Raw genomic sequence first — 23,646 nt, 5'->3', positions numbered from 1 at the left:
AAACAGATGGAGAAACAAAATAAGCAGAACAAGTGAGTTGAAAATACCAGGGGGTCCTGATGGTCCAGACCACCAAGTCAACTCTTAACAGAGAATATTTATTAAGACTCAAAACATGTAATTAGTGTCAGCAAACACCAGACACCTGCAGGTGGACATCGAGTCTGGGAGAGAGAGGACAGGGATGGCTGGGTCTGACAGGCCCTAGAATCAGTGACTCAGAGATGAGCTAGTGTGTCTGTCACCTCGCAGAGGTCACTCCAGAGTGGAGGCAGATTACATCTTGTGAGCTCACAGGGGGCCCCTGGCTGGCCACACCTCGTCTCCCATCACTGGGAGCAGTTACTTACCATTAACCAGTGTTTCTTTATCACAGTTCTGCCTGCCGCCTCGACTCTGCTGACTGCCTCTAACGTCATCAGGTAGGACCCCCTTTCCGGGACCCCTTCCTGGGACCCCCACCACAATTACCCAATTTATCGCAGCTCCTGCATTGCACTGTCGTGGTAGTTGGTGGCTGTGCCACCATCACTGGACACTTCTGATGTTCCCTCTGAGACAGGCTCAAGAGAAGCCTGTGAGGGTCTGGAGTTCATACCGTGCAGCTCCACTTTCTGTGTGATGATCTGTCGTTTTACTGTCAGAGAACATCACAAAGCAAGATTCCGCACTTCACATCTTCCCAAATGCAGAGAGCAGGAGGAAAAGAGGTAGAATTGTGTGTCTGTCTGCGTGTGTGTGTGTGTGTGTGTGTATGCGCGCGCTTGAGAAAGAGAGAAGGGGAGATTACTAAAGAGTCACCTCCTGTCTTTTGAATTTAAGAAATAAATCAGAGCATCTGGCCTGATGTCTTGGGGGTGCCGACCGTGGAAAGATTTCATTATTTTCCTGAGTCCCAGGAGGAAGGGTCGCCTCTTCCTAGTGGTTGGTGGTGAGCAGTAGTCACCGTTACGGGCCATTGTGTCTTGTCCTTGTGCTGGTCAGTGTCGTCCTCACTCCATCGCCTGTAAAGCCTGACTTTTCAGCTGTCCCAGCGTATGATCCGTGTTCTGACAGCACTGGTGACGCCCTCAGTGAGCCCTCACACCACCTGCGTGTCCGTGTGGCTCAGCAGACCTGCTGTGTGTGTCCGATACACCCCAGATCTTTCAAAGACTTGGTCCCATAGGAAGAATGGAAAATTGCTTCATTAACATTATTTGTATTGAGTACATGTTGATAATATTATTGGAGATAGTGGATTAAATAAGATCTACTACTGAAATTAATTTCACCTGTTTCTTTCTACCTTTTCAAACGTAGCTACCAGAAATACTTAAGTGACCGCCGAGGCTCATGCTCTGTTTCTGGTGGACGGCACTGCCTTTCTCCCTGTCAGTCCCGACTGCCTCCGTGGATTTTCTTATCTCATCCTCCCAACAGCCAGATGAGGAAACTTCGATAACCCCCACTTTCTGAACAGGGAAACTCATACTCAGATAGGTTAAATCGTGTCCCCAAGGTCAGTGGAAGGAAAACACAAGAAATCTGACTTCAGAGGCCTGGAGCTTATTCTCTGAACTATTTCCTCTCTCTAAACCGCATCAAAATCTTGTTAACTGCTGAAAAGATGACTCGACGTGTGGCCTGTTCAGAAACAGGATCCATGTCCTGAGATGAGGGAAGCTGGGAGTGAAAAGCTGAGCTAATCTCTGAGCCTGGCCTGAGTTTATTTCCTTCCTCCTGCACTGACTTCTCCTAAACCCCATGTCCCGTGGCCTGTAGGGCACCCATTAAAGCACCAGCCTCAGCCCCCAGAGTGCCTCGCCCAGCCCTCCCAGCCCAAGTTGGTGACAGCTATTCCCTCTCTAGGTGCCAGGATCTCTCCGTGTCCTCATGTTTGGTTCCTTTCCTTTCCGGTACATTGTGTGTGTGGCTGCTTGTTTCTCTATGACATCGTCAGCTTCTTGGAGGAGAACCCATATCTTTCTCATCTTTGACATTGTCCCCAACTCCACTAATCCAAACACACATACACACACACACACACACACACACACACACACACACAGTGTCTGTGTGTTGAGAACAATGTCAGCTGTCTGGTGGGCGTTCAATGATCATAAAAGAAGGAAATATGTAAGTGCTTGAATAAATGAATACTGCTCCGCTGATCCCAGTTTGCACATGTGTGTCCACTTCCAAATGGTCAGAAAAAAGAGAGGGAACACATTCAATTCTTAGATCTCATGTCTAAGTGACTTAAGGATCCTTCTGAAACCTGAGCGGCGTGTCCCATGCACTGGACAGGACAGTGCTTGGGGCCAGTTTCTGGTCTGCTGGATTGAGAGCCCCTCCCTCCTACCTTCTGTTTTTTTCCCCTGTGTGACCCCCACTGGGTGTCTTTACCTCTCTGTGCTTCAGTTTCTTTATCTGAAAACTGGGCTGATAGCTATGTATTTCAAGGAGCTGGCATGAGGATTCAATCAGTGAGTTAGAGTAAAGTGCTCAGCAGAGGCACAGACACGGGCCGTGGGTGTCCGGGCCTCGCGGCAGGCCCATGGGGCAGCCCCATTCCGGGGCAGGGGTTTGCTCCTTGGCTGTGCCGCTCGGGAAGAGGTGCAGCATCTCTGTGCTTTGCTAATAGTCATTTTGTCTCCCCCAGCGACTGGCAGTCACCAGCTTGCTCTCTGGCTCTATAAATGTACCTATTCTGGACATTTCATGTAAATGGAATCATACCACATGTGGCCTTTTGTGTCTGGCATAATGTTTTCAAGGCCGCTGGTTCCTTTTTAAATGTTTATGTTGAATGAACTTGTATAAAGCTACCTGAACTTCTTCTCGTGGAAATGTGAAACAGGTGAAACAAGTCCTCTTCCCTCAGTATTGAATATCAGAGTCGCTTCCCTGATACTGTGTTTTCCCCATCAGCTCTTTCAACTTCCACCCACCCGGAAGATGTTAGCCACCCAGCCACGTCATCGGGTACGTCATTGAGCTGTGAGTTAAAACAATGGAAGATGGGTGTGATACATCGTATGCGCCATTTAACAGCATTTTAGCCCATTGGAAGGATGAGTTGCTGCTCAGGGCCGGGGAGAATTCACTACGCAGGGATCTAGGGACAATGTGATGCCCAGTATCACCTTCAGAGCCAGATTCTTAGCTCCAGAAGACAAGGGTTTTATCTGTGTTTCTCTTCACTGTATCTCTAGCACCTCCCGCAGTGCTGGGCACATTACAGGCACCCAGGGAAAGTTCTTTGAATCAGTAAATGAACACGCAGGCAGTGCATGTGTGGACAGGCTGTTTGACCCCTGCTGGGGCAGCTTTGGTCTTGGTTAAGAACAGTCCTGCTAGACAGTGCAGAGTGCATGGTGGAGGCAGATCCCTCTGCTCACGAGACAAGCATCCCTCTGGAAAACAACAGCAGCCCCTCTTTGTACTAATATTGCTCCTCAGAAGGAAGTGTTGGTGTTTCACATGGGAGCAAACTAAAGAAGCCAATTTCTAACAAGTATTTTTATTTTTTCAGTCTCAGCCGAAGATGACAAGTTACCGACCGTCATATCAGGTGGGGCAGCGATTTCATCACTAGTCCTGTAGATACAAAGCCTCACCATCCAGATGGTGCAGATGGGAGGTGCACGGATGGTCACGTCACTAGGTTATAGAGTGTCCTCCGTGCGGTCATCCAAGATAATCAGCACCCACAGTGAATACTACGGTTCTTAAAACTTTAGCCCCATTCTTCAGTGACTTATTTTTGTACTGCTGAGCCCCCGTATAAAGAACCTGGAGTTGCTGGAGGGTTTGAAGAGGGGCAAGGCATTTGGGGGGCAGCAGGGTCACATTCAGGAGCTTTATTTATCTACAGTAAAAATCATCATGTAGTTCAAAGAAATTTGATAAATGGTTACACAACTGTAACCATTACCACCATTAAGATATAGAACATTTCTGTCACTCTAAAGAGTTCTCTTGTGCTCCTTTGTAGTCGATTCCCCCTCTTGACCCCAGATCCTGGCAACCACAGATACGACTTCTGTTCCTATAGGTTTGCCTTTTCCAGAATATTGTATAATGTATTAAAACAATATGCAGCATTTTGTGTTAGATTTCCTTTCTTAGCATAATGCTTTTGAGACTCATCCATTTAGTTCCATGTATCAGACATCCATCCTTTTGGGGGGGGGGCGGGACGGAGGTAATTAGGTTGGTTTGTTTGTTTGTTTATTTAACGGAGATACTGGGGATCAAACCCAGAACCTCATGCATGCTAGGCACATGCTCTACCACTGAGCTATACCCTCCCCCCAACACATCTGTCTTTTTTTTTTTATTGCTGAGTAGTGTTCCACTGCAGGGATGTACCAGAATCTATTTATTCACTTACCATTTCATGGATATTATTTCAGTTTCTTACTGTTGTTAATTAAGCTGCTAAAGACATTCACATGCAAGTTGCAAACTATTTTCCAAAGTAACTGTACCATTAGTCATGCCCATCAGCAACACTTAAGAGTTACAGTTGCTCCATGTCCTTGTCAACAGTTTGGATTTCCTGGGTTTTGTTTGGTCATTATAGTCTCTCCACTATAATGAGGTAGTGATGTCTCTGTAGTTTTAATTTGCCTTTCCTTAGTGATTAAAGATACTGAGGACATTTTCATGTGCTTATTTGGATCTTTTCTTTGGTGAAGTATCCGTTCAGATCTTTTATTCTTTCATTTTATTCTTCTTTTTTTTTTTTATAAACTGAGTTGTTTGTCTTAATTGTGTTCTAAGATGAATCTTTATATATTCTGGGAACAAATATTTTCTCAGATACATGTTTTGAAAATATTTTTTTCTCAGTCTATGACCTAGCTTTTCATTTTCTTAGTATTTTTTGAAGAACAGAAAATTTAAATTTTAATGAGTCCAATTTACCAAAGTGTTTTCTTAAATGAATTGTGCTTCTGTGTTTTATCTAAGAAATCTTCATTTAACCAAAGGTCTCACAGATTTTCTCCTGTTTTGCTCTAGAAGTTTCATAGTTTCAGGTTTTTCATTTAGCTCTGTGATCCATTTTTGTCGATTGTTTTTATCATGGTTAAGGTATGATTCAAAGGATTTTTTTTTCATATGAACATCTAATCATGCCAATGCCGTTTGTTGAAAAGACCTTTTTAACTTCACTGAAATACTCTGACACTTTTGTCAGAAACAGAATGGCCATTAATACATGGTCTATTTCTAAAGTCCTTCTTTTGTTCCACTGATTTATAAGGCTGTTATTATGCCTATAACACGTTGTCTTGATTACTGTAGCTTTTAGAGTAAGTCTTGAAATCAGGTAATGTGATTGCTCCAACTTTGTTCTTTTTCCTTCTTTTACAAAATCGTGTTGGCTAACCTAGGTTTTTTGCTTTCAGAGATATAAAATTTTAGAATCAACTTGTCAATTTCTACCAAAAAAAGTCTGCTAGGATTTTTAATTTGGATTGAGTCTATAAATTTGGGGAAAATCAGCATCTTAACAGGATTGAGTCTCCTGATTCATCAACACAGTGTATCACTTCATTTACATAGGTCTTTATTTTAATCTCATCAATATTTTGCATTTTTCCATGTACAGATTTTACACATACTTATCAGACTTGTCCATAAGAATTCCATGATTTTTGATATTATTGTAAAAGTTATTTTTAAGTTTTTCTATTTCAGTATTTTTGTCGCTAGTGAGTTAATTTTTCCCAAAATAATCAAATATTTATTGAATTGGAAATATTATCATAACTTTTTAAATTTATTTACTTCTTAGTTTATAAACCTCATCCTATCTGTTATCAGATCTCATTTCTAATTTAATAGATCAGGAAACTGATGTTCATCTGTACATAAAATGTGGTGGAATATGAGTTAGACCCAAGGCTAGAGCAATCGCATCTTTAGGCTGGAAATGCACTAAGCCCTTTAGAACTGACTTCTTGTAATTCACAGAGAGATACCAGGGATGGGTCTGGAGGGCAGGCAGCACTCCCGCCACTCAGCTTTAGTGTTTCTATTGATATGTTTCGTACATTAATCACTAATGGCTGTTTTCTTTTCACTGCAGCTGCTGAACTAACAATTGCACCCATCACCTCTGAGGAAGAACAAACACCAATAGGTATGAAAAATGCAGCTTTTTTGAGTTTACATCGAAACCATATATTCTATGTATTTATCCAAGTTTACAAGTTACTTCATATTTCTAGAAATAAGAACAAAAATGGGAATTTAATAACAAACATTGCTAGGAGTTTCCAGCTCCTATCAGGATCTTTGAGGTAGTCAGATAAAGATGTTTCTCAGACTGTTCTCCCAGAACCACTTGTTCAGTGAGGTGTTAAGATGAATCACACGCACAGATTCTGTGTCCCACGAATTTAGGAAACATTACATTAAATAAATTAAACAAGTTTCTTTACTACAGGATGTCTAGGAGCCTTAATATTCACTTAACTCTATGAAATCCCTACGGGAAGTCATGGGATGCCACGCTTATAAAATACACTTGACCCAAATCCCCTTTTCTTCACGTACCATCTGTTGGGAAGTTTCCTGCCTAATATGAGTAAGGAAAATGTGAAATCCAGGTGTTTGGGATTAATGCATATGCCACCATGATATTCTAATCCGATTAAAATACTTAGACCCTTATCTCCTTGCGTGTGTAAATTCAAAGTGGCTATCATCCAGTACCCGTGCCTGAAACGAGCTCTCCCCTCCTCCTCCACCTGCTGAAGTCCTGCCGCAGCTTACTGCTCCACTTCTCCAGGTAGCATCCTCTGGTCTCCATAGGAGACGTAGCCTCTGTATTTGCATCCTCTCTGTTGACTGTCCCTCATCATCCACTTCCATTCACAGTTAGTTGTAGCACTCATTCTAGCCTCTGACTGAGCTATAAAGCCTTTAAAATGCAGGCACTTCCTTTGCGTTGAATACATCATTTTGAATGAATGATAGCATACAGTGTTACTAATTTGTAAAGACTGCCTTCATTTCCTTTAGGTTTTCTTAAATACGATGTTCTTAAATTTGCCTTCTATTTTTTAAAGCTTTACTTCTACTGAGCCAAAGATTTAAGGATATGTTTTCCATGAACATATAATAGAGGAGGGAAAAATTAAACAGTCTTGTTTGATGGTGATAATAACTGACTCAGATGAATCAAAAGAAAACAAAAGGCGTCAGTAGGGTCTTTTAACGAGTCCTTCCAGCAGCGCATCTACTTTATTCTTTTCACTTTACGGATAGATGGTGACCTAGCTTTGTTGTTCCTTCTCAGAGCCTTCTCTGGCCGCAGCCCCTGACGGCTTGGCACATCCACTTGCAGGTATGGGAGCAGTTCCTGAGAAATTAAAGGCTAATGGGGAGCGTGGAGAGGGGCCTTTCTCCAGGTTGGAGGGAAACCATAGGCAGAGTTAAGTGGGAGATAGCCCAGTCACAAGCTGTGGGATTCAGAGTGATTTTCTTGACCTTTCTGAGTCTCAGTTTCTTCATCTGTAAAATGGGAACCCATCCCCTACCCCATGGGGTTGCTGTAAAGAGTAAGAGAAACGGTTAAGCTAGTGGCACTAAACCCCCAAGCAGCAGATGCTAGTTCTGGTCCTCAGTCTCCTTTACATAGTAAAGGCATTAAGACTTATGGGACCAAAGAGAGCTAGTTGCTCTAAGACTCATATGGTTCTGGATGACATGGGGCCTGTTCAGCTGTGATCTGCCTATGGATGGTCTGGTTTCTTGTTTCATTAGAGATACTGACATCTCGTGTTTCTGTCCCTGTCCATGGTAGGGGAATAACAGAGCTGCTTGTTAGGAGAACCTAGGAATTCTGGGAGTTCCTGAAAGAGTTTCACCTTTTGGAAGGGGAGATAAAGTCTCACTGAAGAGACTTGAAACTGAAGATTATTCTGCCTGTTCTCACTGTGTGGGGACATGAAGCCTGTGTGATCTTGTATGTTCGTAAAATGGGGATATAACCAATGAAGGACTTAAAAAGATGAAGGAAACCTTCCAAAGATGGGAAGGCCAGTCCCCCATTTCTCTTCTTGTGCCTTGCCAGGAGGCTGGGTGGCCGTGAGGCTGGTGGATGGCCCGGGACAGTGCTCAGGCCGCATGGAGGTGCTCGTCCAGGGCACGTGGGGGACTGTGTGTGATGACCTCTGGGACCTGGCCGAGGCCAGTGTTGTGTGCCGCCAGCTGCAGTGTGGCCAGGCCGTGGCAGCCCCCCTGGCGGCCCACTTTGGTACAGGCTCTGGGAAGATAGTGCTGGACGATGTGCAGTGTGCGGGTAGCGAGAGCCACCTGGGGCAGTGCGGGCACAGGGGTGAGGCTGGGCACGACTGCAGGCACCTAGAGGACGCCGGCGTCATCTCTGCAGGTGAGGGGCTGTCCTCTCTCAGGAAGTTGCTGCTTGTATGCCCCTTCAGGAAACGTCAGCCCCTGTTCCCACCAGTTGTTAAGCAGTTTATTGAATAAGCCTTGTACCATAAGCCTTATTATAAGAAGTCTGCTGATATCTTTCACCCTCAGGTGCTGACGACCCTCCGGCCCCCACTCCTGCCCCAGGGTCAGAAGCCACTTCCTCAGTGTACATGCCCACAGGTAAGATCCTCCCTGCTTCCTACATTTGCTTTCGGTTCCAGTCACCCTCTAGAAGACACTTTCTCAGTCTGTACTGTTGTAAGGATATTTAAGGGATAGTAGATACCCAGTTCCTCTTTGCTGTGCAAGGACTGCTGATAAGAATAGAAGAGGGCAGGACATTTCTCAACATGAGATGCTCATTCATCAGCTAAGATTTTGAGTGTTTCTTTCCCTGTTGGTGTTACTTCTAGAAATCCAGATTGTATCCCACTGATTCAGGAGTTCAATCTGTTGTTAATTCATCAATCTGAAAAGGATTCAAAGAGTTTGAAAGCATTATAAAAAGCAGTGTATTTGTACACCCATCAGGTAGCTGGTAGTGGGGTGGGCTCCCTCAAGTTGATGTTCACAGAGCCTACGAGGATGAGGAGGCCGCGGCGCTCCCAGTGCCGGGACACCTGTGTGGGCACCAGTCCTCCCACACCTGAATCCCCATCCACCCCACCCCGCCCCCGCAGCAGCCACGGCTCAGGCAGGTCATCATTGAAAGTTACGGCCAACTCTGTCAGCACCAACTGAAAAACTAAACCACAAATCAGTTCTCTACACTAAAAGTCCAGTTTGCAGGGTTAATGGCTTTTTGACATTTTTAACACTGCTTTGGTTCACCTGACCCCAGAATGAGACGGCAGAGAGATCATTTGCTTGGATTGATATTTTAGGAGGCAAATGAGGACCGAGAGCTGCTCAGGGATGCTGCATATGTCTTGCGTTGTTAGGTAACACATAGTCTAGGTAAATTTGCCAAATGACTAGGGAGAGCCTGAAAAGTCCACATCTCCAAGATTGCAAAAGCTGGTTGTTTCCTAAAAGGGAAAGAAGAGATGGCAGCAGAGAGATCACAGGATGGACTCATGGGCATTCAGTGAGCTCAAATCTCCGGACCACAGGGAGCATTCCAAAACCTCATCTTAGAGACAAAATGACAAAAGATAGTGGGAGGGGAGGTCTTCCCTGCCTAAAACTTTGTCAGGGGAAACCAATGGGAGACCAGATGTTATAGCTGAGTCTGACTTTTCAGAATGTTCTCGTTGCAAACATTTTCCTTTCCTCCATGGGGTTGGGAGGCTCCTGATCACAAGCAACGTTCCTGTTTGTACCTGTTTACAGGTGATGGACTGTCAGCTACTGTACCCACAACAGGTCCTCCTAACCTTCACTCCACACTCAGGCCAGCAGGTAATGCCTCTCTGTGACTTGGCCAGTGTTGTGCTTAGTGTTTTCTGAGCATCTTCTATGTGCCACATACAGAGTTAAGTACACTCCACAGTAGCCATATACCATAATCTAGTGGAATTTTTCCTTGGGATGCAAGGCTGGTTCACCAGTATGCAAATCAATGAATGTGATATACCAGGTTGATAAAATTAAAGATAAAGCATCATGCGATCATCTGAATAGATGCAGAAAAAGCAATTGACAAAATTCAACATCCTTTCATGATAAAAACACTCCAACTAGGTATTGAGGGAATGTACCTCAATGTAATTAAGGCTGTATATGACAAGCCCACAGCTAGCATCATACTCAGTGGTGAGAATTTGAAGGCTTGTTCTCTAAGACCAGGAACAAGCAAGGATGCTCACTCTTGCCAGTTCTATTCAACATAATACTGGAAATCCTTGCCAGAGAAAATAGGCAGGAAGGAAAAGACAAAAGCAATCCAAATGGGAAAGGAGGATGTAAAATTGCCTGTTTGCAGATTACATGGTCCTTTATGTAGAAAACCCTGAACACACCACCCGGGGTAGGGGGGAAATGCTAGAACTAAAAAGCAAATTCAGTAAAGTCGCAGGACACAAAATCAGTGTACAAAAATCAGTTGCATTTCTTTACACTAACAAAAAAATACCAAACAGGTCATTTTTTAAAAATCCCATTTACAATAGCGTCAGAAGAAATAAAAAACTTAGGAGTAAACTTAACGAGGTTGGTGAAAGACTTGTATGTTGAAAACTACAAAACACTGTTGAAAGAAGTCAAATTAGGTGCAAATGAATTAGACATCCCATGTCCATGGTTTGGAAGACTTGATACTGTTAAAATGTCCACACTACCCAGAGCAACCTACAGGTTTAGTGCTATCCCCCTCAAAATCCCAGTGGCATTTTTTACAGAAACAGAACCAACAATCCTAAAATTCCTATGGTACCATTAAAGGCCCAAATAGCCAAAGCAGTCTTGAGAAAGAAGAACAAAGCTGGAGGCATCATACATCCTGATTTCAAAATATATTATAAAGCCACAATAATTAAAACAATATGATACTAGCATAAAAGCAGGCCTGTAGACCAAAGAAACAGAATAGAGGACCCAGAAATAAAGCCACACGTAAATGGTCAAATGACCTTTGACAAGGGTGCCAGCACACAAATGGAGAAAGGGTAGTCTCTTCAACAAATGGTGTTAGGAGAATGGAATATCCACATGCCTAAAAATGAAATTGGACTCCTGCCTTATACCACATACAAAAATTAACTCAAAATATATTAAGGACTTAAACATAGACCTGAAACTGTAAAATTCTTACAAGAAAACATAGGGGAAAGTCTTTTTCACGTTACTTGTGATAATAATTTCTTGTGACACCAAAAACACAGGCAACACAAACAAAAACAGGTAAATGGGACTACGTCAAAACTGAAGAGCTTCTGCACAGCAAAAGGAACAAATAACAGAATGAAAATGCAGCCTATGGAATGGGAGAAAATATTTGCAAGCCATCTACCTAATAAAGGGTTAACTTCCAAACTAAGGAACTTCTACAACTCAACAGCAAAATAAAATAAAATGAAATAAAATAAAATAACCCAATAAATAGACAAAGGACTTGAACAGACAGTCTCTCCAAAGAAGACATACAAATGGCAACAGGGTATATGAAAAGATGCTCAATATCATTAATTATCAGGCAAATGCAAATTAAAACTACAATGAGATATCACCTCATATCTATTAAAATTAAAATTAATAGTAATAAAAAAGGTAACAAGTGTTGGTGAGAGTGTGAAGAAATCAGAATCTTGTGTCCTGTTGTTGGAAAGATAAAATGGTGCAGCCACTATGGAAACCAATGTGAAGATTTATCAAAAAAATTAAAACTAGAACTACCATATGGTTCAGCAGTCAAGCTTCTAATTGTACGTCCCAAAGAATTAAAATTAGGATCTTGAAGAGGTATCTGCAGTGTTCATTGCAGTGGTATTTACAACAGCCAAGTTAGGGAAACAACTCAAATGTCCATTGACAAACGACTGGATAAAGAACATGTGGTATATACATGTAATGGAATATTATTCAGACTTTAAAAAACGAAGAAAACCCTGCCATTTGTAACAACATGGATGAACCTAGAGGAATTATTCTATGTGAAATAAGCCAGACACACAAGATAAATACTGCGTGATCCCACTTATATGAGACCTCTAAAATAGTCAAGCTCATAGAACCAGAGGATAGAAGGGTGGTTTCCAGGGCTGAGGGGAGGGGGAAATGGGAAGGGGTTCAACTGATATAAAGTTTCAGTTATACCGGATGAACAAGTTCTAGAAATCTGCTGAACAGCACAGTGCCTGCAGTTAACAATCCGATACTGGGCACTTCAGATTTTAAGAGGCTAGATCTCATGTTAAGTGTCCTCACCAAAGAAAGAGGGGAGGAGGGACACAAAGAAACTGTGGGTGGAGTTGGATGTCCGTTACCACAATGGCGGTGGTGGTGACGTCACAGGTGTTTGCACACGTCCAAACTCAACAAATTGCACACATTAAATATTTGCAGTTCTTTGTGTATCAGTTATACCTGGATAAAGCTTTTTTTTTTTTCAAAGGAAACAATACAATACTTGATTGCCGTTTTACGAGTTCATGAGATGAAAACAGGGCTGCCTTAATGCCCTATGGAGACTCACGTGGCTTAGGCTACTCAGAGCCCAGATAAAGCCACCAAAGATCTAGCTGGAAACCAGAACGTTTGGCCGTTTAATTGACTGCATGTCCCTATGGTAAAACACATTTAGATTGCTCTTAAAAAGAGGAAAAAATCCACAGTTGGTTTAGTGGGCAACACTTGGAGAGCTGGAGTGGCCGAGCCAAGGGCGTATCCTCAGAGTAGCAGGAACTTCCACCCGCAGCGTGGTCTGACAGCCAGTGTTGGAAGGGAGCGGACCGAAACCCCAACAGGACAGACCTGGGTCCAGCACCGGCTCTGGGCTGGTTGTGAGTTTACTCTCCCACCGTGTGCGGAGGTGGTGCCTTGGTGAACCGGCCTCTCTGTGTTTCACGTCTGCAGGTCGAGCGTTGTCAGCAGCCGTGCCCACCACAGAGCCGGCGATGCTTCCCACAGCTCCCACCCCGGCAGGTCAGTTGGCATTAGTTCTGCGGGGAATTGGGGAAGGGCGCCGTGGGCTGAGCTCTGGGCTGGCCCCTTCCCAGGCCTGACGCCACACTCGTTGTTGACCGTATCCCTGCAAGGACTCTCTGCCTCTGTAGGAGCAGAGTCAGGAAGTGACTTTCAGATTTGACCTTGACCTTCAGGCTGGCTCTGTTTTCAAACCTTAGTCTTTTTGAAGCTGGGATTAGGGGATGTCCTAGTTACTGGGATGCCTCTTTTCGTCTCTGCTGACAGGTGACAGATCTGCAACCGTAGCCCCAAGGGAGCCTGCAGCCCTGCAGTCCACACCCATGCCCCCCGCAGGTAAGTCCTTGAGAAAATGGGGGAAGGGGTTAACATTTGTGGAGAACAAAGTGTGATCAGAGGGAACCAGATGCTCTCCCATAAGTAACGCTTCATTTAATGTTGTTAATGCTCACAACAGCCTGCACGCACTGTTCTCCCACCCCACACCCGCATCCTTACTTTATGAGATGAGACACAGAGAAGGTCAGCTTCCTAGCATCACCCAACTAGAACATGATTCAGCCAAGATTTGGGCACTTACCTGTCTGTGTGACGTCTAGCTTTTTGGAGGGGGCGGGGAGGAGCTGTGTGTTCGAAGCTACCTTTGGGCTGCTGGGAAGAGAATATTCTCACAAACCTAACTGCTTAAGGTCCAGGTACATCCAGACCATCACCAGGTAACTGGGGAGTTGGCTGTGGCTTGTAACCTACTTTGGGACTTTTTAGTATAGAACTCCTAATGAGAAAAAAAGTCTTAAATTTATATTTACCACTAAAACAATCAGGCAAAATTTATCCTTCCTTCTTCATCCTGGTGGAGCCACTGCACAGCTGCTTTACAAAGAAAAGAAACTCGTACCATTTTTGGCACCTTAAGACTGGTTCTACAGTAACTCACATCAGTGGTAACTCACATTCCTAGGCCAAGCCTAATCATGTGTGGGCTTAAAAAAGATGCTGTGGAGGATCCTTCAAAGTTGTGCATCAGCCCGACCACGGCCTGACTGCGGAGATGGCCGAGTATGCCTCACAGGTTGGGTCCTAGTTCAGAAGTGTCCTGTTTGGTTTGAAAATATAAGGTGAACTTGAATTCAGCCAAATCAGTATTTGGCCTAAAAATTCAAATGTTTACACTTTGTGGAAAAAAATACAAGCAGAAGTTCAGCCTCAAAGCAGCAGATTCTTTTCTAACCGGCTGCATCTGGGAGAGAGCTGCCCCCCGGACATGGAACAGCTTTTCAGTTCACACGGCTCCCACCACTCAGGTCGCTCGTTTATCTTACCCGTGTGGCCCTCAGGAACTTTAGAGTTTATGACCTCTGGGCGATGGAATTCCAGGCCCTCCACATCTGGGCCTGATAACCTCCCCAAACCTGTGTGTCCCTCTGGTTGACTCTGTGCCCCCACTGCTCCCCGATCTTTCCTGATTCTGTCCCACTGGTGGCTGGAATGACATCTCCACGAATGACAAGCTCTCAGGCTCCTCCAGGCCCATCCTGACCCGCAGCTCCTCAGCGCCTGAGGCCCCCGGGGGAGTACTGACTTCCGAAGCTCTCCTGAGACACTCAACATTTGCTGTCTGGTCTTGTGTCTCAAATCCCCAGCAAGTGCCAAGTTCCTCAGGGGCAGGGGCTCTGCTTCTTCTTCTGCCCCCGACAGCTCCCTAAATGTGGGACTTCCCGGTAAACATTCACCCGTGAAGACAGTCAGTCTTCACGTTACAGGTGCCAGTTCCACAGCTGTTGCGCCTACAGGTAGGACCCTATTGCATCCTGCATCCGGCACTAGACTTCGCCTGATCTGCAAAGGTCATGAGGTGTAGAGTCAGATCCTGGTTTGATTCCCAGCTTTGGTCTTTCACTCATCCGTTCTCTCAGTGGATATTGACTGAGTGTCCACAGTGTCCCAGCTCTGTGCCGATAAGCACTGGGGTCACAGCAGTGATCAAATCCCCTTCCCTCCCTTCTTTCATGGAGTTTGCACCTGAACAGAAGAAACAGACAGACGTGCCACATAATCCCCTCGGTTATGTGACCTCAGCCTCATGACGTCATCTCTCCACCCCCCTTCCTCTCAGTTCCTCTCCATTGACCTGGGAATAATTAGAGGATTGAGGAAGGTTGTGAATGGACAATGCCTGAAGGTTCCTGGCGCCTGGCAGGCAGCCATACAGCAAAGGTTCCTTCTTTGGGTCGACTGCTAACCTAGGGGAGGCTGTGTGCAGAAGGGAAGGGCCCTGAGCTGTAAGGATCTGATCCTGGCTGTTCTCTCCAGCTGAATGACCTTGGCCCTCAGTCTCCATGTCATCAGGACCATGCACACTGGAGTCCACGCTCCCTAGAATTCTATGCCTTTGACATTCTGTGATGGACAAGGAGAGAAATGGCAGCTGAACTAAGCGTATGCCATGGAAAGCAAGAGGTTGTCATCCAGAAACAGAGCTGCAGGTCTTATAATAGAAATTGAGGGACATTTTACCCCCCAGCATTTTATTGTGAAAATGTTTTAAGTGTGCAGAAAAGTTGGAAGAATTTGACAGTGAACTCCTATCTAGACTCCTCAATAAATTTATCAGTCGATCTACCATCCTTCTATTCATCCATTGACTCATCTTATTTTTTTTAATTTTATTTTTTATTGAAGTGTAGTTGATTTACAATGTTAGTTTTAGGGGTACAACAGAGCCGTTCGGTTTCATCTTATTTTTTATTAAGGTTTAGTTTATGTACCATAAAATTCACTGATGTTAAGATCCAGTCTGATGAACTTAGGTAATTATACACACTTGTGTAATCACACTGCAGTCAAGATTATAGAACAGTTCCCTCACCCTCAAAGGTTTCCTCAAGCACTTCAGATTGGATGCCCTCCTCCCTGCCTCCGTCCCGAGGAACTGCCAAAACTGTGACTTTCCTTGCCATGTTCAGGTGAAGTTACTGCACACCGGAGGAGAGGGTAGCAAAGAGAGAGGTGATGGCCAACTCAAACGGCAGGGCACTTGGGGCTACTTGTCCATGATCTTTGCTTTTGCTGACGGCTTTGTGATGCAGTCACACCGTGTTCTGTCCTAAACGGGGATCTCGGGGATATGAGGTCTCTGGCCTGCATCAGCATTATTCCTGCTGGATCCTGGGAGGAGGCAGGTGCCCCCTTGAAGCAGCTGTGTATCTTCTCCCAATGTTCCGACTATTTCCTAATGACAGTCCTCCCTTTTTACCCATCAGCAGCCTACGAGAACCCACTTCCCACATCACCAGTGATACCAGCGGCTCAACACCCACCTTCTTCTGCTCCTCCAGGTAAGGCTGGGTCTTCTTGTCTTATGTCCTCTGAGGTGACAGCGGTGACGAGGTCACATGTCCTTCACCGCCCAGCGGGCTACCCAGGCTTGTCCACGTGACTGTCTCAGAGTTCCCATGGAGCCTGTCCAGCACCATCGCTCCTGCCGCATCCTATTGGCTCTGTTGGCCAGAGCAAATCTTGGGCCGCCAGCCCAGAACCAGGGTGTAGGAGGATAGGCCCAGCCCTTCACAGCTGCAGGGGCATGTGGTAAAGAGTGAGGGAAGATGGCAGAGAAGAGACCACCGCAGGCAAGTTGTCTGACACGGTGTGGGGAAGGATGACATTCTAGGTGTCTGAGAGCCACGGGTCTGGGGAATGGCGTGGGGTCCTCCTGGCAGCATGTAGGGTTTGAGCAGCGAAGTCATGGGACATAAGGAAAGCTCGGTAGAAGGCAGCCAGTCATCAACAGGCCGGGGGGGACAGCTGTCACCCATGACCCCTTCTCCTCCCCAGGAGGCTGGGCGCCCGTGCGGCTGGTGGACGGCCATAGGAGCTGCGCAGGCCGTGTGGAACTGTTCTACCAGGGAGGCTGGGGGACGGTGTGTGATGACCTCTGGGACCTGCCGGAAGCCAACGTTGTTTGCAGAAAGCTGGGGTGTGGCTGGGCCGTTTCAGCCCCGGGCGAGGCCCACTTTGGGGATGGTTCTGGAAAAATCCTCCTTGACAACGTGCACTGCAGAGGAGACGAACAGCACCTGGAGGAGTGTTCCCACGCCGGCTGGTTTGCCCACAACTGTGGGCACCAGGAGGATGCCGGCGTGATCTGTTCAGGTAACCCCCGCTCCGTTCCCAGGCAGAGCCCAGCTCTGGCTCTTTCTGAGAAAGTCCTTCTCAAAAAACAGCATAAAAGTCACACTTGAAAATGAAGCAGTATGTTACTCACTCACAGCAGATCCTTCCATCTCTCACTCTTGCAGATGCTGAAGACCCAGCGGCCTCACCAACAGGTAGGGAAGGTGATGTTTACAGGTGTGGTTTATCAAAACCTGAGGAAGAGGTTCTGCTGGAAATTGGTAGTGTCTTGTTCTCCAAGCCGATGGAGTGATCGAGAGATGTGGAATCACCTGACCGTCCGGTGGGAGAGATGGGGAGAGAGCCCCTTCGAAATCGCTTGCTCCAGCCTCACTTCCTGCTTCTCCTCCTACGCAGTGTGCATTTCTCACTCTGGAAGCAGATTCTCAATTTCTCAGACTTCTGCATAGCACTTTTGGTTTGTCAGCCCTAAGGGTTGCGAGGGGATGGCAGTGAGGTACAGGTAAGCGGGGGTTGAGGGATGAGAGGCAGATAAGGACACTTCCTGCCCAGGTGCAGGTGGCTGGGGAGTCAGACCCAAGCAGAGTCTAAGTGAGCCAGTTTCATCCCTACCTCTCCTGGACATGTGACGAGGTCACATGTCCTTCACCGCCCAGCGGGCTACCCAGGCTTGTCCACGTGACTGTCTCAACGCCTTGTTCCTGGTGCAGCCCTGGCCCCACAGAGCTTCCCTTGCTGATGGAGTTTTCTATGCCAGTGCCCTCTCTCCTTCGTCAAACCCCCAGGTCTCTAGATGCCTGGCCCTCAGCCAGCTCTCAGCCAAAGGGTGAGTTGTGAATAGAGCTGAGGGGACAAGGTCTGGCAAAGCTTCAGTCACATCCTCGCGTGGACGATCAACTCTAGCAGATGGGAATGGATTGGTCCTCGGAGAGAATCTCCAATAGGAGGTTCCAGGCCACGTGTCTCTGGCTGGAGAGATGTTGGGGGCAGGAAGGAGGAGCCACAGGACCCGTAGATCCTGACTCATCTCTGTGTAGCACCAGGTCAAAGGAATCAGTCCATCAGTGCCTCTTCCCATTCCTGCATCAAAGCCTTGTAATCCCAACCCTTGGGCCACTGGGATTGGCTACAGGAGCCAGAATTTCACGTCTTTAGTTTTCGTAAACCCCCAAGTTTAAAAATATCTCATTTGCATGTGTGGCAAGAGAAGAATGCATGGAAGTGTGAGCAGATCTAGAGCAGTCCGTCTTCCCTCCTGCACGTGGACGGCCCCTGCGTGCTCTGTCCTCGCCCCCAGAGACTGACTCAGTAGTTCTGGGAGGGGCCCCGACAGCCTGTCTGTTACCAGCTCTTTGGAGGCTCATGTGTGGATGCGTGGATCTCAGTCCCAGCTGACAATCCCATGTCCTTTGTGTGTTTGACAGATCACCCTTTGGCTACGGCGGCAGGGACAAAAGGTGCAGGTGAGACTTGGGTGTCCTTGGCCACCCTGATCATCACCGTCTAGCTCAAGCCCTGAAGTGATTCTTCAAGGAAATTAAGCAAAATACTGCTGCCCTGAGTCACTCTCTGAGCCTATGTTCTGCATGAAGAGTCCAGTAACGAAGGCCAATGAATTTATGGTTCCAGTTCCATTTCTATTAGCCAAAGAAGGAAGTCCAGATAATCCAGTGGTGCCAGCCTTCTTGGTGTCCCAGCGTGGACACCACCTGTGAAGGGCAGGCAGGCGGCCATTAGCACAGCAGCATGGCCGGGGCACTGCCCAAGGGCATGGCTTCAGAGGGCTTCCACCGTGAGGAGCGCATTTTCCTCTCTGTCCTTTCTCCTTCTCTGACTGTCTGTGTCCTTTTCCATCCTTCCTTTTTCATTCTCCATTTTTTTCCCCTCTTCTCACCTATACGCTGGGTTTCCAGAAGCTCCACTGAACACTTCTTAGCACCCTTGGAGAAAAAGGGCTAACGTGACATAATGCATAGAGCGCTTGGCTCGTCCTTCTAGGGAAGAACCACAGCTAAGTGACACGCTGAGTGTAGATCCGATTCTTACCCAGCCAGGTCATCTGATGGAGGAAGCCATTGCCACAGGTGTCGCCTTTAGTTTTGGACTGAATATTGGACAGATGGCTAGACAGACAAGCAGGTGGAGAAACAAATGGACAGGGAGACACAGACAATATCAGTGTTGGAGAGTGTGGATGACTCAGGGCCACTTCTTTCCACTTAGTAGTGGATTTTCAATAGTGTAACTTGAAGAAATTACAAGTGATGGCAGGTGGGACACGCCGTCCTCATATACATAGAGGCTCCATGTCATTCCAGCCTCAGCTGTGAAAATGAAGCAGTCTGCTTGTTTCTGCTGAGGACCTGACAAAGTCGAGGCTCTAGGACCCAGCACAGTAATTCGAGAGGAAGGTTTGGGCTGCTGCTGGATGACTCCTCCATCCAGCAAGCATGTGTCAGTGGCAGAATTCTCAAAAGAAGTGAGAGCGGCTTCAAAATTCAGACACTTTCATGCCCTGATGGCCTAAGTTGACCAGAGGTTTTAGACTATACCTCTGATCCATCCTAAGACATCCCCACAAAGTAAAACCTTTCAAGGAAAGAGAACGGAAGGAACTGTAAAATGAGTGAAGTGAACAATGGAAAAAACTGCAATTCTAGAATATCTTTCTGCTTTTAGAAAAAGCTCAGTGTGGCAGCATTATTACTAACCCATCTGGAGCGATCAAGAATCCCCCTCGGAATGAAATGCACGACAACATAACGTGTGTGTGGCAAATCAAGGCAAACACATCGGACCACATACTGCTGGCGTTTCCGAAACTCAGGTAAGTCAGAAGTACGTTGCTTAAGTTCCTGCGCCATTTAAATTTCTAAGCATTTACTCCCTTGGTTGGTTCTCGTCAACTGAAAGAGTCCTTTGTATCTTGTTTAAGTTTCTATCTTGAAATAACTATGGACACACAGGAAGTAACAAAAGTAACACAGTCCTGTGCACCTGTCACCCCGTGTCCCCCATTGGTGGCATCTTACTTAATTGTAGAACAGTGTGGAAAGCACAAAGCTGACACTAGGACAGTACCATTAGCTCGAGTACAGACTTACTCAGTTTTCACCATTTTTCACCTGTGTGTGTGTGTGTGGTTCTGTGCAATTTTATCCCGTGTGTAGATTCACGTAACCACCACCACAGTCTAGAAGCAGGTAGTGTGTTCCACCACCACAAGGGAAGGACCCTTTATCCTTTATGTTCACGACCGGTCCCCACACTGTCCCTGGCAACCACTGATCTATTCTCCAGCTCTAGGGTTTTGTCGTTTTGGGACAAGATGTTATGTCTGTGGGATTACACAGAACGTATTCTTTTGGGATTCGCTTTTCTCACTCAGCTTGAAGTCCATCCAGGCTGCTGTGTCTATCAAGAGTTTGTTCCCCTTTCTTGCTGAGATATATTCCATTGTGTGGCTGCCAGAGTTTGTTTAACCCTTTCCTCCACCAGAGGACACTTGTTTCCAGTCTTGCTGTTACACACAAAGCTTCTGTGAACATTTCATACACAGGTTTTTGCCAGAACGTGAGTTTTCATTTCTCTGGGATGAATGCTCAAGAGTCAGCTGCTAGGTGGTTGTATATAGTAAGCGTGTGTCTAGCTTTTTAAGAACATGCCAGACTCTTGCCGAGTGACTAGCATTTTACATTCCCACCAGCAACATGTGAGAGACCCAGTTTCTCCATATCCTGGCTAGCATTTGCTGGTTTTTTTTTTTTTTTTTTTTGTATTAGCTGTTCGTCATTTTTAGCATATACATCTTGGACATGTTGTGTTAGATGTGTCTCTAAGGGTATCTTTTTCATTTTTTTTTTTGGAGTGACCATAATTGATACTGTTTTCAGTTTTGGTTTCCATATGTTTGTTACTAATATATAGAAATATGATTGATTTTCACGTGCTTCTATGAATTTGTAATTAAAATGAAATTCATCTGACATGCTTTGCACAGGTGTGTGTGTGAAAGAGAGGGAGAGGCTGAGAGTATGTGTGTATGCATTTCAGCTTGCTGGTTAAAGGTGCAGATTCCAGGGACCCCCCCAGACCTAATAAATCAGGAAATTTTAGGTTTTAATACTGTAAACAGAAGGTTGATGTCATTCATAGGTGAATGTCTTACAGAAATTAACCTTCAGGAACAACTTAAATTTTTGTTAATCAAAATATGACTTGGAACAGACATCTTACCAGGCTGAGGCATGAAGATGGTTTTCTGATGCTAGCATTCCAGACAGAACTTCACAGTAATGAACAGCAGAATCAGACATCCTCCCCAAAGCAAGCTGAGCAGATTCCATCGTGCACGTGCGGCGGTGCACGTCCCTCTGGGCAGGTCGGCTGCCGAAAGCCTGTGCACAGGAGGTCGTTAGGAACTTGGAGCCATGTTCTACTGGCCGGCAATTGCCTGGCCCTGCCCTTGACCCTGGGCTTCGAGGTCCGCTGCAGTCTGGGGCTGCTCAGGGCCACAGCAGGGGTACACGTGGTGCCCCAGACTCCTTCCCTCTTTCAGGTAGAATCCCATCCCTGAGGCAGTGGCTGTCTGTCTGAGAGAAAAAGAACCGGGATAAAAGGCACCCCTGCTGTGTTTGAATGGCAGGCTTGTAATCTGGGCCCAGCCTCTTTATAGTAACAAAGCAGAGTCTGCTTTACCACCTCCCTCTGAGATCTGCTGACCAGGAGACTAAGAGGCACCCACTGGTGTTTGCTTCCGCAGCCTTGACTGTACCAATGAATATTTTGAAATCCTGGACGGCCCTCCATCCTCAGCAAAGTCCCTGGGGAAGACCTGCTTTGGTACCCACCTCACCTACGTGTCCTCCTCCAGCACAATGACCCTTGTGTATTTTCGAAGCTTCAACAACATAGGGAAAACCTTTATTGCCTATTATTATTCTGAAACCAAAGGTAAGAGTGGTGGTTAAGAGCAAGAGACCTGGAGCTAGACCGTCTCTGCCTGGGGACTCTGGGACCTTGGGCAAGAGACTTGGCCTCTCCGTGCCTCAGTCCCTTCCCTGTGCAATGGGGGTAATGAGAGAGCCTTACTTCTTGGGTTTGTTGTGAGGGTTACCTGCAGTGATGCAAGTAAAGCACTCCACGTAGTGATGCGCATGGTAAATGCTTAGTAATTGGCAACTTCATGACAGGCTGTTTATTTTCATAGAAACATCTGGTCGCAGGTGACCCATTCAATAGGAAGCCATTTCTGAAGTTACTCTGAATCTAGTACTAGGTGGATGTTTTAGGACCTACAGGAAAAGGTGTGATCCCATCCGTAGAGAGGCTCATGCACAACCCAGAGGGAGTCCAGGGTGACGCACGTGACTCAATTAGAGGACAAATGGAAAACAGCACGTTAAGGCAAACAAATAGAACACACTAGAACATACTACATTAATGCACACCTACATCTCAGCAAAAGGCATTAGGAAAGACGTTGGCTACAAGGAGTAAGGAAAATGCAGGAACCAGCCTTAGACTTGGCTTTCAGCCCGGCTAGGCTGTGAGCAGAGAAACAGAGAAAGGACATAGCGGTGAGAAAACAGTGTGAGCCTAGAGGTGGGGTGTGTAACGTGTGTGGTGTGAAGGCACACAGAGCTAAGCCACGGGTTTCTGGGGAAGTGCAGTGAACGCAGTTAGGCGATGACAACAACGGTGATCAGAATAACAGCGGGCGTTTGTTGAGAGCCTGGTTTTTTGAGCACTTCTGTTGTCTCCTGTAATGCTCATACAGACCCACGGTTCTTCCCCTTTCACAGATGAAGAAACTGAGGCTGGAGAGGTTCAGTCATTGTCCCAAGGTCACGCAGGGCTAGGGCTGCACTGTTTCCCACTGAGAGAAAGAGGCTGAGCCCGTGGGGAGTTCTGGCATCCACCTTTTTCAAGGTGCTGTTCACGACACTCTCCTGTACTCTTAGCAAGGGCCAGGGTGACCCACTGAGCAAGCCTGGGGAAAACGCTGTGAAATACAGAGGAGGTCCACTGTCACACGGTGGATCCAGGAAGTCACTGTCATTGACATTAAGCAGTTACTGACAACGGCTCCCTTGTATTTGCAGAGGCTGTTTCTCGGACCCCGCGCCTTGTCAGTGAGTCACGTGTGCTGTTGTTACTTCATCTTCGTTCCTCATGCATGTTTCCTTCTCCGGCCCACTCCTGGTGCTCGTACTGTCATAGTTTGGTCTCTCTCATGTATGTTTCCTTATTTCCTGTGTAAGCCCGCTGTGGCTGACAGTCTGCCCACACTCATCGTGCGCACGGATGGTGCCCATTCATAGTGGAACCAAGTTACACATGTCAGCAGTTGGGTCACTGCCTGTTGACAGTTGTCAGTCTGATTTCCTAATCCTTCATTTTTATCAAAGACAGTGAAACACACCTAATCAGACACTCCACATTTATGGAAAGTTAATTACCACCAAAAAAGGGGGCAGAAACATGCAAAGGAAA

At 46.2% G+C, this 23,646-nt stretch overlaps 1 protein-coding gene across 2 annotated transcripts in view; it reads left to right on the top strand.

Moving 5' to 3' along the window:
- Positions 1 to 23,646, top strand: part of LOC102519002 (putative DMBT1-like protein) — a 65,916-nt gene that overhangs the window by 12,841 nt on the left and 29,429 nt on the right. Inside the window, exons 4-19 of one of the 2 annotated variants that reach the window (XM_032490724.1) lie at positions 377 to 422; positions 2,914 to 2,982; positions 3,518 to 3,556; positions 6,083 to 6,136; positions 7,298 to 7,345; positions 8,545 to 8,616; positions 9,769 to 9,837; positions 12,949 to 13,017; positions 13,285 to 13,353; positions 16,281 to 16,355; positions 16,852 to 17,169; positions 17,316 to 17,345; positions 18,576 to 18,614; positions 19,831 to 19,978; positions 21,914 to 22,104; positions 23,256 to 23,285. In XM_032490724.1, coding sequence (XP_032346615.1) covers positions 8,607 to 8,616; positions 9,769 to 9,837; positions 12,949 to 13,017; positions 13,285 to 13,353; positions 16,281 to 16,355; positions 16,852 to 17,169; positions 17,316 to 17,345; positions 18,576 to 18,614; positions 19,831 to 19,978; positions 21,914 to 22,104; positions 23,256 to 23,285 — 1,048 coding nt within the window. In that variant the 5' untranslated portion in view covers positions 377 to 422; positions 2,914 to 2,982; positions 3,518 to 3,556; ... (1 more) ...; positions 7,298 to 7,345; positions 8,545 to 8,606. The remainder of the gene's footprint in view (positions 1 to 376; positions 423 to 2,913; positions 2,983 to 3,517; positions 3,557 to 6,082; positions 6,137 to 7,297; positions 7,346 to 8,544; positions 8,617 to 9,768; positions 9,838 to 12,948; positions 13,018 to 13,284; positions 13,354 to 16,280; positions 16,356 to 16,851; positions 17,170 to 17,315; positions 17,346 to 18,575; positions 18,615 to 19,830; positions 19,979 to 21,913; positions 22,105 to 23,255; positions 23,286 to 23,646) is intronic. The other variant, XM_032490725.1, reaches the window with a different exon arrangement.

The sequence above is a fragment of the Camelus ferus genome, chromosome 11 (assembly GCF_009834535.1).
Source record: "Camelus ferus isolate YT-003-E chromosome 11, BCGSAC_Cfer_1.0, whole genome shotgun sequence".
In the NCBI taxonomy this organism is placed as follows: domain Eukaryota; kingdom Metazoa; phylum Chordata; class Mammalia; order Artiodactyla; family Camelidae; genus Camelus; species Camelus ferus.
This window is presented reverse-complemented; position numbering and strand designations above follow the sequence as displayed.